The sequence below is a fragment of the Bufo bufo genome, chromosome 4, assembly GCF_905171765.1.
Source record: "Bufo bufo chromosome 4, aBufBuf1.1, whole genome shotgun sequence".
In the NCBI taxonomy this organism is placed as follows: domain Eukaryota; kingdom Metazoa; phylum Chordata; class Amphibia; order Anura; family Bufonidae; genus Bufo; species Bufo bufo.
Window position 1 is genome coordinate 28,863,564 of NC_053392.1, and position 15,620 is coordinate 28,879,183.

General features: G+C 50.1%; 1 protein-coding gene across 12 annotated transcripts in view; it reads right to left on the bottom strand.

Moving 5' to 3' along the window:
• Positions 1 to 450: 450 nt before the first annotated feature.
• Positions 451 to 15,620, bottom strand: part of DNMT3A (DNA methyltransferase 3 alpha) — a 152,662-nt gene continuing 137,492 nt past the window's right edge. For 6 of the 12 annotated variants that reach the window (XR_005778075.1, XR_005778077.1, XR_005778069.1 and 3 more), the window contains 13 exons: positions 14,169 to 14,213; positions 13,664 to 13,743; positions 12,823 to 12,935; positions 10,443 to 10,626; positions 10,279 to 10,363; positions 10,055 to 10,200; positions 8,530 to 8,620; positions 7,768 to 7,916; positions 7,467 to 7,552; positions 6,854 to 6,923; positions 4,196 to 4,314; positions 1,062 to 2,659; positions 451 to 1,007 (listed from right to left, as the gene is read on the bottom strand). Coding sequence is in view for 1 of the 12 variants with exons in the window: in XM_040427017.1 (XP_040282951.1) it covers positions 2,518 to 2,659; positions 4,196 to 4,314; positions 6,854 to 6,923; positions 7,467 to 7,552; positions 7,768 to 7,916; positions 8,530 to 8,620; positions 10,055 to 10,200; positions 10,279 to 10,363; positions 10,443 to 10,626; positions 12,823 to 12,935; positions 13,664 to 13,743; positions 14,169 to 14,213 (1,310 nt within the window). In the remaining 11 variants the exon portion in view is untranslated. The other 6 variants (XR_005778073.1, XR_005778076.1, XR_005778072.1 and 3 more) reach the window with 6 other exon arrangements.

Below are 15,620 nucleotides of genomic sequence, written 5' to 3' on the forward strand. Positions count from 1 at the left end.
TGACAGTTACTGCTCCGGCTTTATAATTAAAAGCTACTGCCCCTGCTTAATCAATGCAAGTTATTCACATAAATGTAGCTGAAAACTTACCGCCCCTGCAGAATCATTAAAAGTTACCGCCCCTGCAGAAACAAAAGTTACCCCCCCCCCCCGCAGAATCACTAAACGTTACTGCCCCTGCAGAGGCATTAAAAGTTACCCCCCCGCAGAATCACTAAACGTTACTGCCTCTGCAGAAGCATTAAAAGTTACCGCCTCTGCAGAAGCATTAAAAGTTACCGCCCCTGCAGAATGACCAACAGTTACAGCCCCCGCAGAATCACTAAAAGTAACAGCTTCTGCTTTATCATTAAAAGCTTCTGCCCCTGCTTAATCAATGCAAGTTACACACATAAGCATAGCTGAACAATTACCACCCCTGCAGAATCACTGAAAGTTACCGCCTCTGTTTATGTAATGGCAGTTACCTCCCATGCTTAAGTACTGACAGTTACCTCCTCTGCTTATTTACTGACAGTTACCTCCGCTGCTGAAGTACTGACAGTTACCTCCCCTGCTGAAGTACTGACAGTTACCTCCCCTGCTGAAGTACTGCAAGTTACCTCCCCTGCTGAAGTACTGACAGTTACCTCCTCTGCTTATTTACTGACAGTTACCTCCCCTGCTGAAGTACTGACAGTTACCTCCTCTGCTTATTTACTGACAGTTACCTCCCCTGCTTATTTACTGACAGTTACCTCCGCTGCTGAAGTACTGACAGTTACCTCCCCTGCTGAAGTACTGACAGTTACCTCCCCTGCTGAAGTACTGACAGTTACCTCCCCTGCTGAAGTACTGACAGTTTACTCCCCTGCTTATTTACTGACAGTTACCTCCCCTGCTTATTTACTGACAGTTACCTCCGCTGCTGAAGTACTGACAGTTACCTCCCCTGCTGAAGTACTGACAGTTACCTCCCCTGCTTATTTACTGCAAGTTACCTCCCCTGCTGAAGTACTGACAGTTTCCTCCCCTGCTTATTTACTGACAGTTACCTCCCCTGCTGAAGTACCGACAGTTACCTCCCCTGCTGAAGTACTGACAGTCTCTGACAGATAGTCCCCGTTTTAATCACTGGCAGTTACCGCTCCTTTATAAATATGGACAGATATTGCCACTGCTTAATTGCCTCTAATTACTACCTCGCTTAATCACTCACTGACAGACAATGATACAAGATACCAGCACTAGCAACAATTTCTGCCCTACAGAAATACTGGTCAACAGATCCAATATGGACCGCTACAGCCAATCACAGAGACAACTAATGATATACAGTAATACCACTCTATAATATATATAGTAGCATTAGGTATACAGGATATAAATCTTACATCTATATATAGTATATAGTATATTTTGGGGCCTTTAATCTGCAGGTGACAAGCTCTGCCTATATGGCTGAGGAGACGATAGTGAAGCCCTGCGGCTGTCTCTGCCTTTCATACAGCTTACAGAGGTTGTGCACACACTTGTAGAGCCCCGGTTATTAGACATACAGTATGACAGCTGTAAACAGTGATAGAGGTCAGAACTGTGTGTCTGAGCTGCTGTTTTTTTTCCCGGCCTCTTGCTTGAGGCACCTGAAATACTGTAAATAAAAAAATTCTAAAATAGTTTTTTTTTTCAGCAACATTCTCCTAGTAACACGTAACATTGGAAATGCTGATAAATCTACATATCCTCGATATTCCCAGTCATTGTGAGTGAGATTTGGACATGTTAGGTACGCTGGGCACAGTCAACCCAGAAGGCGTTAACGGAACAGCACCGGTCAGCAGACGTGGGCTTCAGTGTGTGCTAAGAGAGGCGTGGAACATACGTGTGTACTCACACGCAGCCCCTCCCTTGTGCTGCTATGTCCATGATTTCCCCATCCATGACTGGCGGATCATGGACCCTTTGCATTGTGTGTTCATATTGACTTAACCGTTTATTCGCAGCCTAGAAACCAAAGCCCAGCTTACCCCACCCCCACCGGACCCAGAGGTGGGCGGCCGCTGAACACTTAAAAGACCCATAAAACTAAAACCAGAAAACCCGACTTTTAGCACCGGGATGGAGGGGGGAGGAAATCTACAATCTCTAGAATGGACTAAAATATAAAAACCTGAAAGCTGCTGCTCAATCTGGGACGAGGTCTTAAAAGATCTGCAGACAGTTATTGTACTAAAAACTCGAGAAGGATAAAAGGATCCCCCCCCTCCCCCTACAAAAACATCACGGTAAAAACTTAAAAAAAATAAAATGAGACATAAAGGAGAGTGTAACATGAAACAAGAAGTTACGTAGAAGTGTCTGCTCGATGTCAGACGCCCCCCGCTCGCTCCTCAGCGCTTCTCTTCACCAGCTTTTCTTTCTTCTATTGTCTAAAATCTCTCTATTCCGTTGGGAAGCTGAGAGAGGAGCGGAGAGGCTCTTTTTTGGGGGAGCTGGAAGGTTGGGCATCAGCCTCAGGTCCCTTTTTGCCTCAATGACTTAAACACAGGCAAAAAATTCCTTAAGGGGTGCAAAGAGGTGACGAATGACCGGGACGCTCCATGATCTTCCCAGAAGCCTTTGTCGGGCCAAGCGGCTCATGTTCGAGACATCCGTGTAGTGGACTGGGAAGCCGAAAACCCTAGAGAAGAAGACACAAGTCAGATAGTGTCTGGAGCAGTCATAAAGCTCGAGACACAAGAATAATAACATACATAAAATGATGAAAACTAGATAAAAGATATATAAAAAAAATCTTAAATATAATAAAAAAGATACAAAATCCTAACAATAAAGACACACATATACAGTCATGAGAAAAGACAGGTACACCCTCTGAATTCTATGGTTTCATACATTTAGGTAATTCTGACCTCAGATGATCCACAGGTCTTTATTTATTTAACAAAAACTAGACCAAATGTGGAAAAATTAAGCACATCCTTAGGGTACGGCCACATGGAGTTTTTTGTTTTGTTTTTTTAAGCAGATCTCCCTGCAAGATTTTTTGTCAAAGTCAGAACGATAAAGGAAGGATCTACACTTCTCCTTCTTAGTGGACCCACTTATGGCTTTTGCCGAAAATCCTGCAGGCAGATCTGCCTCCAAATCTCCTCCAAAAAAACCTCTGTGTGCCGGGACACTTACTGCTTCCATAGAGGCTAAGAAGGTAGGTAGCAGTCAGGTGTGACCACCTCCATAAGAGCAGACATTGTGGCAGTTTGCTGGTCCGGAGCATTCTGATATCACAATGCCAAGGAGGAAAGACACCGGCAATGATTGTTTCTGCCCATCAATCCGGGAAGGGTTACAAGGTCACTTCCAAACAATCATCCATCAGTCTACAGTGAAAAAGATTATTCCCAAGTGGAAAATATTCAAGACGGTTGATAATCTTCACCTTTTTCTTTTCCAAGGCCAAGGCAATGTGAACATAACCTGATACAACACACACAGATGTAGCAAACCTGTATTTGAACGTTTGTTAGAGGGGTTATAGGACTATCCTCTGGGTAGGTCATCAGTATCTGATCGGTGGCGGTCCGACACCTGAGAGCTGACCTGGGAGCACCGCTGCTTATCCTAGGCCACTGACATCACAACTAGTGATGGGCGAAGCAACCCTAGATCCGAGGTCGCTTTGCTCAAAACTTCGGATTAATGCTGTACGGAGATCCGCCTCCCTACAGCATTAAAATGTATGGGCTCCGATGAGTCTCATCACTAATCACAACCATTGGTCACATGACCCAGGCGCAGCTCATCCCTATTCAAGTGCTCAGTGACGTCACTGGCCTAGGGTAAGCAGCAAGAAGGCTGCGGCCTCATCAAACCCCCACAAATCAGAGAAGGGGTCATCCGTTACAAATGGTCAGATAAGCCCAGGACTGTAACACTGATGGACATGGAAATGAATGCAAGCTGCGCTGCAGTACCATTTATGGCCACTAAGCGGTGTATGGAGCAGTGCAGTTTCGGAGTGATCGGTAGGGGTGCCAGGAGTCAGACCTCCATGGATTTGATACGTAAATATTACAGTCTGGGAAACCCCCAAAATAAATGCAGAAATGGAAATATCTGAAAATAAAAGAGAGTTCTCCAATAATTTAAAAATTTTCTGAAATAATCCAGTGTCATGCATCATGTAAATCACAGGGGCCCTGTGACCTGCACCCACCGTTCCATCTCAGTGCACCACAGGATGTCCTCCTTCTCATTCATGAAGACCGGGAAATGCTGGTCCTTCCCCTGCTTGATGGAGTTGGACCTAGTGGTGATGGTTCGGACTTTGCCAAACTGCAGAAGACAAGACGATGAGGTGAATACGACAAAGGAAATGGCATCCATAAACTGCCAAGAGATCCCTGCCCCTTGTGGGGGGTCCTAGGGACACCTGCCGTAATGTTTTAGGACAACCATACACACAGCAAAACTGCAGACTACTGCTGTGTGTACAGGCAGAATCCACAGAATAATCAGCAGCCATTACAACCCAACAGTGACGCGTTTCAGACCCCCCTGTACACGTGTTCTGGCGGTAATCCTAACCACTGAAGAGGAGATACCTGGACTGCAAAGTCACTCACCTTCAGGTGGGCGGCCCGCTACTCGACCCCAGCATGAACCACCCCCTAACTGCTGGAGTTTGCCCACTGAATAGGGGCCAAGACCACTGTAGCAGTGCATTCCTGGGCTATGTCCGAGTGACAGTGGACAGCAACGCCATTCCTATGTGTGGACACGGGACCCTCCTCTCTCATGGTTAGAGGGGGTCCTGCTGGTCAGACCCAATGGATCTAACAGCGATCCAGTGGATAGGGGATAACGTGTTTATACTTTAAGCAGTATACAGTGTATATGTAGGACATAGTCTGAAACGCGTCTGTGATCTCACATAGGCCGCATTGCTGGACATACTATTTGTGCATTTTGGGGAATTGCATCAACAGCAATCTCCTAATATAAAAGATCAGAATAGCTCCCCTTATGATGTCATCACGGGTCTCCGCAGCTGCCTGCTCTGTATAATGTACATGATGACATCACGGGTCTCCGCAGCTGCCTGCTCTGTATAATGTACATGATGACATCACGGGTCTCCGCAGCTGCCTGCTCTGTATAATGTACATGATGACATCACGGGTCTCCGCAGCTGCCTGATCTGTATAATGTATATGATGGGTCTCCGCAGCTGCCTGCTCTGTATAATGTATATGATGACATCACGGGTCTCCGCAGCTGCCTGCTCTGTATAATGTATATGATGACATCATGGGTCTCCGCAGCTGCCTGATCTGTATAATGTACATGATGACATCATGGATCTCTGCAGCTGCCTGATCTGTATAATGTACATGATGACATCACGGGTCTCCGCAGCTGCCTGATCTGTATAATGTACATGATGACATCATGGATCTCTGCAGCTGCCTGATCTGTATAATGTACATGATGACATCACGGGTCTCCGCAGCTGCCTGCTCTGTATAATGTACATGATGTCATCACGGGTCTCCGCAGCTGCCTGCTCTGTATAATGTACATGATGACATCACGGATCTCCGCAGCTGCCTGATCTGTATAATGTATATGATGACATCACGGATCTCCGCAGCTGCCTGATCTGTATAATGTACATGATGACATCACGGATCTCCGCAGCTGCCTGATCTGTATAATGTATATGATGACATCACGGGTCTCCGCAGCTGCCTGCTCTGTATAATGTATATGATGACATCACGGGTCTCCGCAGCTGCCTGATCTGTATAATGTACATGATGACATGGATCTCCGCAGCTGCCTGCTCTGTATAATGTATATGATGACATCATGGATCTCCGCAGCTGCCTGCTCTGTATAATGTATATGATGACATCACCGGTCTCCGCAGCTGCCTGCTCTATATAATGTATATGATGACATCACGGATCTCCGCAGCTGCCTGCTCTGTATAATGTATATGATGACATCATGGGTCTCCGCAGCTGCCTGCTCTGTATAATGTACATGATGACATCATGGATCTCCGCAGCTGCCTGCTCTGTATAATGTATATGATGACATCATGGATCTCCGCAGCTGCCTGCTCTGTATAATGTATATGATGACATCACCGGTCTCCGCAGCTGCCTGCTCTATATAATGTATATGATGACATCACGGATCTCCGCAGCTGCCTGCTCTGTATAATGTATATGATGACATCACGGGTCTCCGCAGCTGCCTGCTCTGTATAATGTACATGATGACATCATGGATCTCCGCAGCTGCCTGCTCTGTATAATGTATATGATGACATCACGGGTCTCCGCAGCTGCCTGCTCTGTATAATGTATATGATGACATCATGGGTCTCCGCAGCTGCCTGATCTGTATAATGTATATGATGACATCATGGGTCTCCGCAGCTGCCTGCTCTGTATAATGTACATGATGACATCATGGATCTCCGCAGCTGCCTGCTCTGTAAAATGTACATGATGTCATCACGGGGCTTCGCAGCTGCCTGATCTGTATAATGTATATGATGACATCACGGATCTACGCAGCTGCCTGATCTGTATAATGTATATGATGACATCACGGGTCTCCGCAGCTGCCTGCTCTGTATAATGTACATGATGACATCACGGATCTCTGCAGCTGCCTGCTCTGTATAATGTATATGATGACATCACGGGTCTCCGCAGCTGCCTGCTCTGTATAATGTACATGATGACATCACGGATCTCCGCAGCTGCCTGATCTGTATAATGTATGATGGAATTGTAGTGTCTTCAGGTTCCGACCACAGGTGGGTACAGATGTGATATTCGCGTCCCCACGTCCTCACCTTTGCTATCCTGCCGTGCTCCAGACATTCTTGTAAGTCCAGCCGGTCATTGACTGTAGAGACCAGAGGCCTAGAGACACATGGGAAACATATGGTTAATACGAGGAAGAGATGATAACTCTGCGCTCACTGGACAGAACCACGCGCCGCGGCTTCATCTATTCCTGCCGCTGCCATGTGATGCCGCTCTGTAGTGTTCTAGGGCTACGATACGCAGAAGATTTGTACCAATGTACCAATGTACCTGCCACCGAGTGTAATAGATGGCGGCTGATCAGAGGAGAGCAGGCAGAGAGAGGGACGGACACCACTGCCCCAACACCCCCACGATGTCAGCATTGTGCCGTAGTAGCCTTCGGCTGGGAAAAGGTCAAACATGTGACACGTAGTGCACAGGGTACATGGGACCTGCACACGTTTTAGATGTTTTCACCGCTCATCACTATAAACCTATGAAACGCGCCAGCCCAGGGCACAATGTCTGCCGCATAAGTCGCCATCTAGCTCCAACCTTGCTCGGCACCAGTACTTTATGGACCAATTACTTCCCCCCATACACTAGCAGGGTGCCCACTCTCAGCTGGAAATGACGCGCTGCCCCCGTTGCACCAACCTGTTCATACCCGGGAGGTTACCCCAGAAGTATCGGGCCCTGTGTGCTGCAGACACCTCCCTGGCATCGATCATCACCGGGTTAGACTGAAAAAGAAAAAACGGAGAGAGACATCATGGCTGACAGTCCGACAGGAGAGATACTGAGGTGCTGCTCGCTGTATCCCACACATTGGATCATCATACTCCAGTCACACCCAGAGCTGCGGCCACAATTCTGCATCTCAGCTGTTAGGATGCCTGGGGAATTGTGAATGCAGCTCTGGATGTGACTGGAGCGCAGCTCCCGGCCTGCGTCTTACCTCTAGGAAACGTGATATGTCCCTTTTATCACTGACACCCATGGCCACCACGTTCTCAAACAGCCAGAAGAACGGCCGCTCGTCTCCTGCCTTCGGCCGAGCTTCATGAAGCAGACGGTAAAACTCGAAAAAGAGGCGTCCTGTGCCCTCTGCGGGGAGAGCAGGAGCGTCACCAGAGACGGAGGGGCCCGATATAAAAAGAACATATGAGCAACATATGGGGCGCTGAAATCCTGTGCGGCTGTACATGAGCTCTGTCTGTTCCTGGGAAAGCTGGGTGACAATACACATGGCCTCCATGACAAGCCGCCATGTGTGGTGGCAGCCAGATTGCTCTTCACCCAGCTTTCCTAGGATATGACGCTGCTCCTGAAGTCCCTCACACAATAAGTACAAGGAATGCATTTTGTAAATAAAGCTTCACAGTTACATCATTGCTGCAACCTGTCCCAAACTCTGCTTGCTGTCAGTGAATAGGAGCATTCTTGCTGCATCCAAAGACTGAAATCCTGGACAGGAGAGATTTTTTTTTGCTGCTGGTGTGTTTAGCTCACAGAGGATTGTCTGGACTGAAACACTGTAACAAACCTGCACAAGCCCCACAGATCATATAAAAAAGAGGGGCCATGCAGTTTCATACACAGGCCACTAGGTGTCAGCGTTGTTAAGCCTCGTTATACTAGTGGAGGGACACACTGTACACCCTAGCATCACTGCCTGGGGTGTGAACACCGCCCTACATATACACACAGAACCACATACCGAACAGACCTTTCCGTGCCGGGTTCACAATGGAAAGATCGTTACACGGACTCCCTCCGATCACCAGGTCAAATGGGCCCCATTCAGCAATCTGTGGAAAGAAGAAATAGGTTAGCGGTGGGGCCTCCGACTGTGCAGGACATAGCAGAGCCGACTACTGCGCAGGACACAACAGGGCCTCCGACTGTGCAGGACACAACAGGGCCTCCGACCGTGCAGGACACAACAGGGCCTCCGACCGTGCAGGACACAACAGGGCCTCCGACCGTGCAGGACATAGCAGAGCCGACTACTGTGCAGGACATAGCAGAGCCGACTACTGTGCAGGACATAGCAGAGCCGACTACTGCGCAGGACATAACAGGGCCGACCACTGTGCAGGACATAACAGGGCCGACCACTGTGCAGGACATAACAGGGCCGACCACTGTGCAGGACATAACAGGGCCGACCACTGCGCAGGACATAACAGGGCCGACCACTGTGCAGGACATAACAGGGCCGACCACTGTGCAGGTCACACAGCAGAGCCGACTACTGCGCAGGAAATAGCAGAGATGACCACTGTGCAGGTCAAATGGGCCCCATTTATCAATCTGTGGAAAGAAGAAGGTTACTGGTGGGGTGCGCAGGACACAGCAGGGCCGACCACTGCGCAGGACACAGCAGGGCCGACCACTGCGCAGGACACAGCAGGGCCGACCACTCTGCAGGACACAGCAGGGCCGACCACTGCGCAGGACATAGCAGGGCCGACCACTGCGCAGGTCACAGCAGGGCCGACCACTGCGCAGGTCACAGCAGGGCCGACCACTCTGCAGGACCCAGCAGGGCCGACCACTCTGCAGGACATAGCAGGGCCGACCACTCTGCAGGACATAGCAGGGCCGACCACTCTGCAGGACATAGCAGGGCCGACCACTCTGCAGGACACAGCAGGGCCGACCACTGCGCAGGTCACAGCAGGGCCGACCACTCTGCAGGACCCAGCAGGGCCGACCACTCTGCAGGACATAGCAGGGCCGACCACTCTGCAGGACACAGCAGGGCCGACCACTGTGCAGGACACAGCAGGGCCGACCACTCTGCAGGACATAGCAGGGCCGACCACTCTGCAGGACATAGCAGGGCCGACCACTCTGCAGGACATAGCAGGGCCGACCACTGTGCAGGTCACAGCAGGGCCGACCACTGTGCAGGTCACAGCAGGGCCGACCACTCTGCAGGACATAGCAGGGCCGACCACTGCGCAGGTCACAGCAGGGCCGACCACTGCGCAGGACATAGCAGGGCCGACCACTGTGCAGGTCACAGCAGGGCCGACCACTCTGCAGGACATAGCAGGGCCGACCACTCTGCAGGACATAGCAGGGCCGACCACTCTGCAGGACATAGCAGGGCCGACCACTGTGCAGGTCACAGCAGGGCCGACCACTGTGCAGGTCACAGCAGGGCCGACCACTCTGCAGGACAGCAGCTTGTTGATGGTTTCCAGCATCAGACTTTTCTGACACTTAGGACTCACATGTTTGCGGGTTATGTTCCTCACGTCTCCCACATACATGATCTTGCCCGTATGTCGCACCATTCCCACAGTGATGGAGTCTTCGCACACCTCTGAGGCAATGTATCGGTCTATCTGGATCCCGAGATCCTTTAGCACCAATAGACCTGGAGAGAGGAGATCCAGTGAGAGGAGATCCAGTAGTCACCCTCAGACCCACCCCCATAACACAACGAGAAGATCACCTGTAGCAATGCCGTCAAATAAAGACAGTACTCGGATAGGCTTCCGCTTGTCGGCTGGAATAGGCGGATAAAGCTTTGGTGGCTCCTTTAAGGCAAGTGAAGAACATTTAGTCACAGCATCGCCTCATGAGGTAGAAGAAATGGAGCCACGAGAAGATACTCACAAATTCTTGGTCATGATTATTAGCGAAGAAGAGCTGTAAACGAGTGGGCCAGTCATCTCGCCTTCGAAGCAACCCGTAAATGCCCTTGTGTCCACACATGTAGCAGTTCCAGGGGTCTTCTTTAATAGCTGCCTGAGCTGCACCTGGTCCCACCAACAAGTCCACACATTCTACACAAAAACACCTGGAGAAGAGAGATCCAAGTCAAACATTGAACAAACACTACCTGCTCACCAGGGCTAGCCACTAAACACGTTCTCACCAGGGCTAGCCACTAAACCGTTCTCACCAGGGCTAGCCACTAAACACGTTCTCACCAGGGCTAGCCACTAAACACGTTCTCACCAGGGCTAGCCACTAAACCGTTCTCACCAGGGCTAGCCACTAAACACCTTCTCACCAGGGCTAGCCACTAAACACCTTCTCACCAGGGCTAGCCACTAAACACCTTCTCACCAGGGCTAGCCACTAAACACCTTCTCACCAGGGCTAGCCACTAAACACCTTCTCACCAGGGCTAGCCACTAAACACCTTCTCACCAGGGCTAGCCACTAAACACCTTCTCACCAGGGCTAGCCACTAAACACCTTCTCACCAGGGCTAGCCACTAAACACCTTCTCACCAGGGCTAGCCACTAAACACCTTCTCACCAGGGCTAGCCACTAAACATCTTCTCACCAGGGCTAGCCACTAAACACGTTCTCACCAGGGCTAGCCACTAAACACATTCTCACCAGGGCTAGCCACTAAACACGTTCTCACCAGGGCTAGCCACTAAACACGTTCTCACCAGGGCTAGCCACTAAACACGTTCTCACCAGGGCTAGCCACTAAACACATTCTCACCAGGGCTAGCCACTAAACACGTTCTCACCAGGGCTAGCCACTAAACACGTTCTCACCAGGGCTAGCCACTAAACACGTTCTCACCAGGGCTAGCCACTAAACACGTTCTCACCAGGGCTAGCCACTAAACACGTTCTCACCAGGGCTAGCCACTAAACACGTTCTCACCAGGGCTAGCCACTAAACACGTTCTCACCAGGGCTAGCCACTAAACACGTTCTCACCAGGGCTAGCCACTAAACACGTTCTCACCAGGACTAGCCACTAAACACGTTCTCACCAGGGCTAGCCACTAATCACGTTCTCACCAGGGCTAGCCACTAAACACGTTCTCACCAGGGCTAGCCACTAAACACGTTCTCACCAGGGCTAGCCACTAATCACGTTCTCACCAGGGCTAGCCACTAAACACGTTCTCACCAGGGCTAGCCACTAAACACGTTCTCACCAGGGCTAGCCACTAATCACGTTCTCACCAGGGCTAGCCACTAATCACGTTCTCACCAGGGCTAGCCACTAAACACGTTCTCACCAGGGCTAGCCACTAAACACGTTCTCACCAGGACTAGCCACTAAACACGTTCTCACCAGGGCTAGCCACTAATCACGTTCTCACCAGGGCTAGCCACTAAACACGTTCTCACCAGGGCTAGCCACTAATCACGTTCTCACCAGGGCTAGCCACTAAACACGTTCTCACCAGGGCTAGCCACTAATCACGTTCTCACCAGGGCTAGCCACTAAACACGTTCTCACCAGGGCTAGCCACTAAACACGTTCTCACCAGGGCTAGCCACTAAACACGTTCTCACCAGGGCTAGCCACTAAACACGTTCTCACCAGGACTAGCCACTAAACACGTTCTCACCAGGGCTAGCCACTAATCACGTTCTCACCAGGGCTAGCCACTAAACACGTTCTCACCAGGGCTAGCCACTAAACACGTTCTCACCAGGGCTAGCCACTAATCACGTTCTCACCAGGGCTAGCCACTAAACACGTTCTCACCAGGGCTAGCCACTAAACACGTTCTCACCAGGGCTAGCCACTAATCACGTTCTCACCAGGGCTAGCCACTAATCACGTTCTCACCAGGGCTAGCCACTAAACACGTTCTCACCAGGGCTAGCCACTAAACACGTTCTCACCAGGACTAGCCACTAAACACGTTCTCACCAGGGCTAGCCACTAATCACGTTCTCACCAGGGCTAGCCACTAAACACGTTCTCACCAGGGCTAGCCACTAATCACGTTCTCACCAGGGCTAGCCACTAAACACGTTCTCACCAGGGCTAGCCACTAATCACGTTCTCACCAGGGCTAGCCACTAAACACGTTCTCACCAGGGCTAGCCACTAAACACGTTCTCACCAGGACTAGCCACTAAACACGTTCTCACCAGGGCTAGCCACTAATCACGTTCTCACCAGGACTGGAGCCTGTCTATCCTAGAATCAGTTTCCGAGTTCACCAGAGAACATATCACACATCATCAGAAAGGAGACTGAACCCCTGGAATTACTGATCTAACCTGCAGCAATTATTGTTGCCGCACATGAGCACCTCCCGTCCTCCGCAGCAGATGGTGCAGTACGACTGGTATCCGTCATCATCATACTGGTACGCGCACTCTAAAAAGCAGTTCTGGAAAAAAAATGCAAATGATCCCTAAGCTGATGGAGTAATGACCTGGAGCTACTCGCACATAAAGCGCCCCCTCTCTTCTCATACTGGTCTCTATACTTACTGATAGTTTCCTTCACCGATCATCCTCTCCCTGTATAATGACCCTGTCCTAGGTCCTCACTGACTGTTTCCTTACTGACATAATTCATTGTCCTCTCATTCTCCTGTCCAGTACACTAAGCTCAGGTCTTACTGACGAATAAGAGCGAATCCTTTCCAACACCCTGAACTCTGTCCTTACTGACAGTTTCCCTGCTACATCAGAGCCTCTCCTCTCTAGTACATCAGGCTCTTCCTTCCCACATCTCTAATATGCCGAGCTCTGTCCTTACTGACAGTTTCCCTGCTACATCAGAGCCTCTCCTCTCTAGTACATCAGGCTCTTCCTTCACACATCTCTAATATGCCGAGCTTTGTCCTTACTGACAGTTTCCCTGCTACATCAGAGCCTCTCCTCTCTAGTACATCAGGCTCTTCCTTCCCACATCTCTAATATGCCGAGCTTTGTCCTTACTGACAGTTTCCTTCCCACATCAGAGCTTCCCCTCTATAATGCATAGCGCTCTATTCTTAATGATAGCTTCCCGCATCCTTCCCACATGATAAGCTTTGTCCTTACTGACAGTTTCCTCTGCTCATCATCAAGTATCCTCTCTATGTTTCCCAATGGTCTTTTTGGACTTTACCTTGCAGTTTTGGCACATTCCCCCAATAAATAAGGGATGCTCCAGAGTAACATTCAAACTGCCACAAGAGATGCAGATATCTGGAAATAGAAACACGGAATTATCTCTGTCCAACCACAACGCAGAAGATAATATGTCTGTCCCAGGACACGCCCCCTGCAGCCCTTATAACCGGGGGCCACACTGTAACAGAATATTTATAACTGTGACAACCACTACAGAATAGAGCCCGGGGCTGACCGATGACGTCATCGAGGGGTGATCACATGACCCTTACATCAGCTCACACCCCCTGCCTGCCCTACAGTGTGCTCCCTGCAGGCACAGCCCCTATAATCGGAGGCCGGGGGCCACATTGTAACAGAATATTTATAACTGTGACAACCACTACAGAATAGAGCCCGGGGCTGACCGATGACGTCATCGAGGGGTGATCACATGACCCTTACATCAGCTCACACCCAATGCATGAAAACGTAAACAGACGATACTTCTCCGCACTCACCCTCGATGGAGCGACTCTTCTGACGCACCTCATAGACCAGCCTCTCTGCAAAATGCAAAAACATGGAGGAAGATTTATCACAAGAGGGGATCAATTCATCTCGCCAAATCCAGACCTGGGACCCCCCTCCCCCCCCATGGCCTGATCCTATAATTCACTGCGCCCCACTGTATTGCACGGTGGCAGATTTCGCAAGACTATTGTGTTTAGATGCACCACATCACCCACAGTGTATCGCAGCAGGGGCGACACAGGCCACTAGGTGGCAGCATTAAGTCAACGCGGTGGATCATTATATATACACACTATATATACACCGTATAGATATTTTTTTACTACACTGCTCAAAAAAAAAATAAAGGGAACACTTAAACAACACAATGTAACTCCAAGTCAATCACACTTCTGTGAAATCAAACTGTCCACTTAGGAAGCAACACTGAGTGACAATCAATTTCACATGCTGTTGTGCAAATGGGATAGACAACAGGTGGAAATTATAGGCAATTAGCAAGACACCCCCAATAAAGGAGTGGTTCTGCAGGTGGTGACCACAGACCACTTCTCAGTTCCTATGCTTCCTGGCTGATGTTTTGGTCACTTTTGAATGCTGGCGGTGCTTTCACTCTAGTGGTAGCATGAGACGGAGTCTACAACCCACACAAGTGGCTCAGGTAGTGCAGCTTATCCAGGATGGCACATCAATGCCAGCTGTGGCAAGAAGGTTTGCTGTGTCTGTCAGCGTAGTGTCCAGAGCATGGAGGCGCTACCAGGAGACAGGCCAGTACATCAGGAGACGTGGAGGAGGCCGTAGGAGGGCAACAACCCAGCAGCAGGACCGCTACCTCCGCCTTTGTGCAAGGAGGAACAGGAGGAGCACTGCCAGAGCCCTGCAAAATGACCTCCAGCAGGCCACAAATGTGCATGTGTCTGCTCAAACGGTCAGAAACAGACTCCATGAGGGTGATATGAGGGCCCGACGTCCACAGGTGGGGGTTGTGCTTACAGCCCAACACCGTGCAGGACGTTTGGCATTTGCCAGAGAACACCAAGATTGGCAAATTCGCCACTGGCGCCCTGTGCTCTTCACAGATGAAAGCAGGTTCACACTGAGCACATGTGACAGACGTGACAGAGTCTGGAGACGCCGTGGAGAACGTTCTGCTGCCTGCAACATCCTCCAGCATGACCGGTTTGGCATTGGGTCAGTAATGGTGTGGGGTGGCATTTCTTTGGAGGGCCGCACAGCCCTCCATGTGCTCGCCAGAGGTAGCCTGACTGCCATTAGGTACCGAGAGGAGATCCTCAGACCCCTTGTGAGACCATATGCTGGTGCGGTTGGCCCTGGGTTCCTCCTAATGCAAGACAATGCTAGACCTCATGTGGCTGGAGTGTGTCAGCAGTTCCTGCAAGACGAAGGCATTGATGCTATGGACTGGCCCGCCCGTTCCC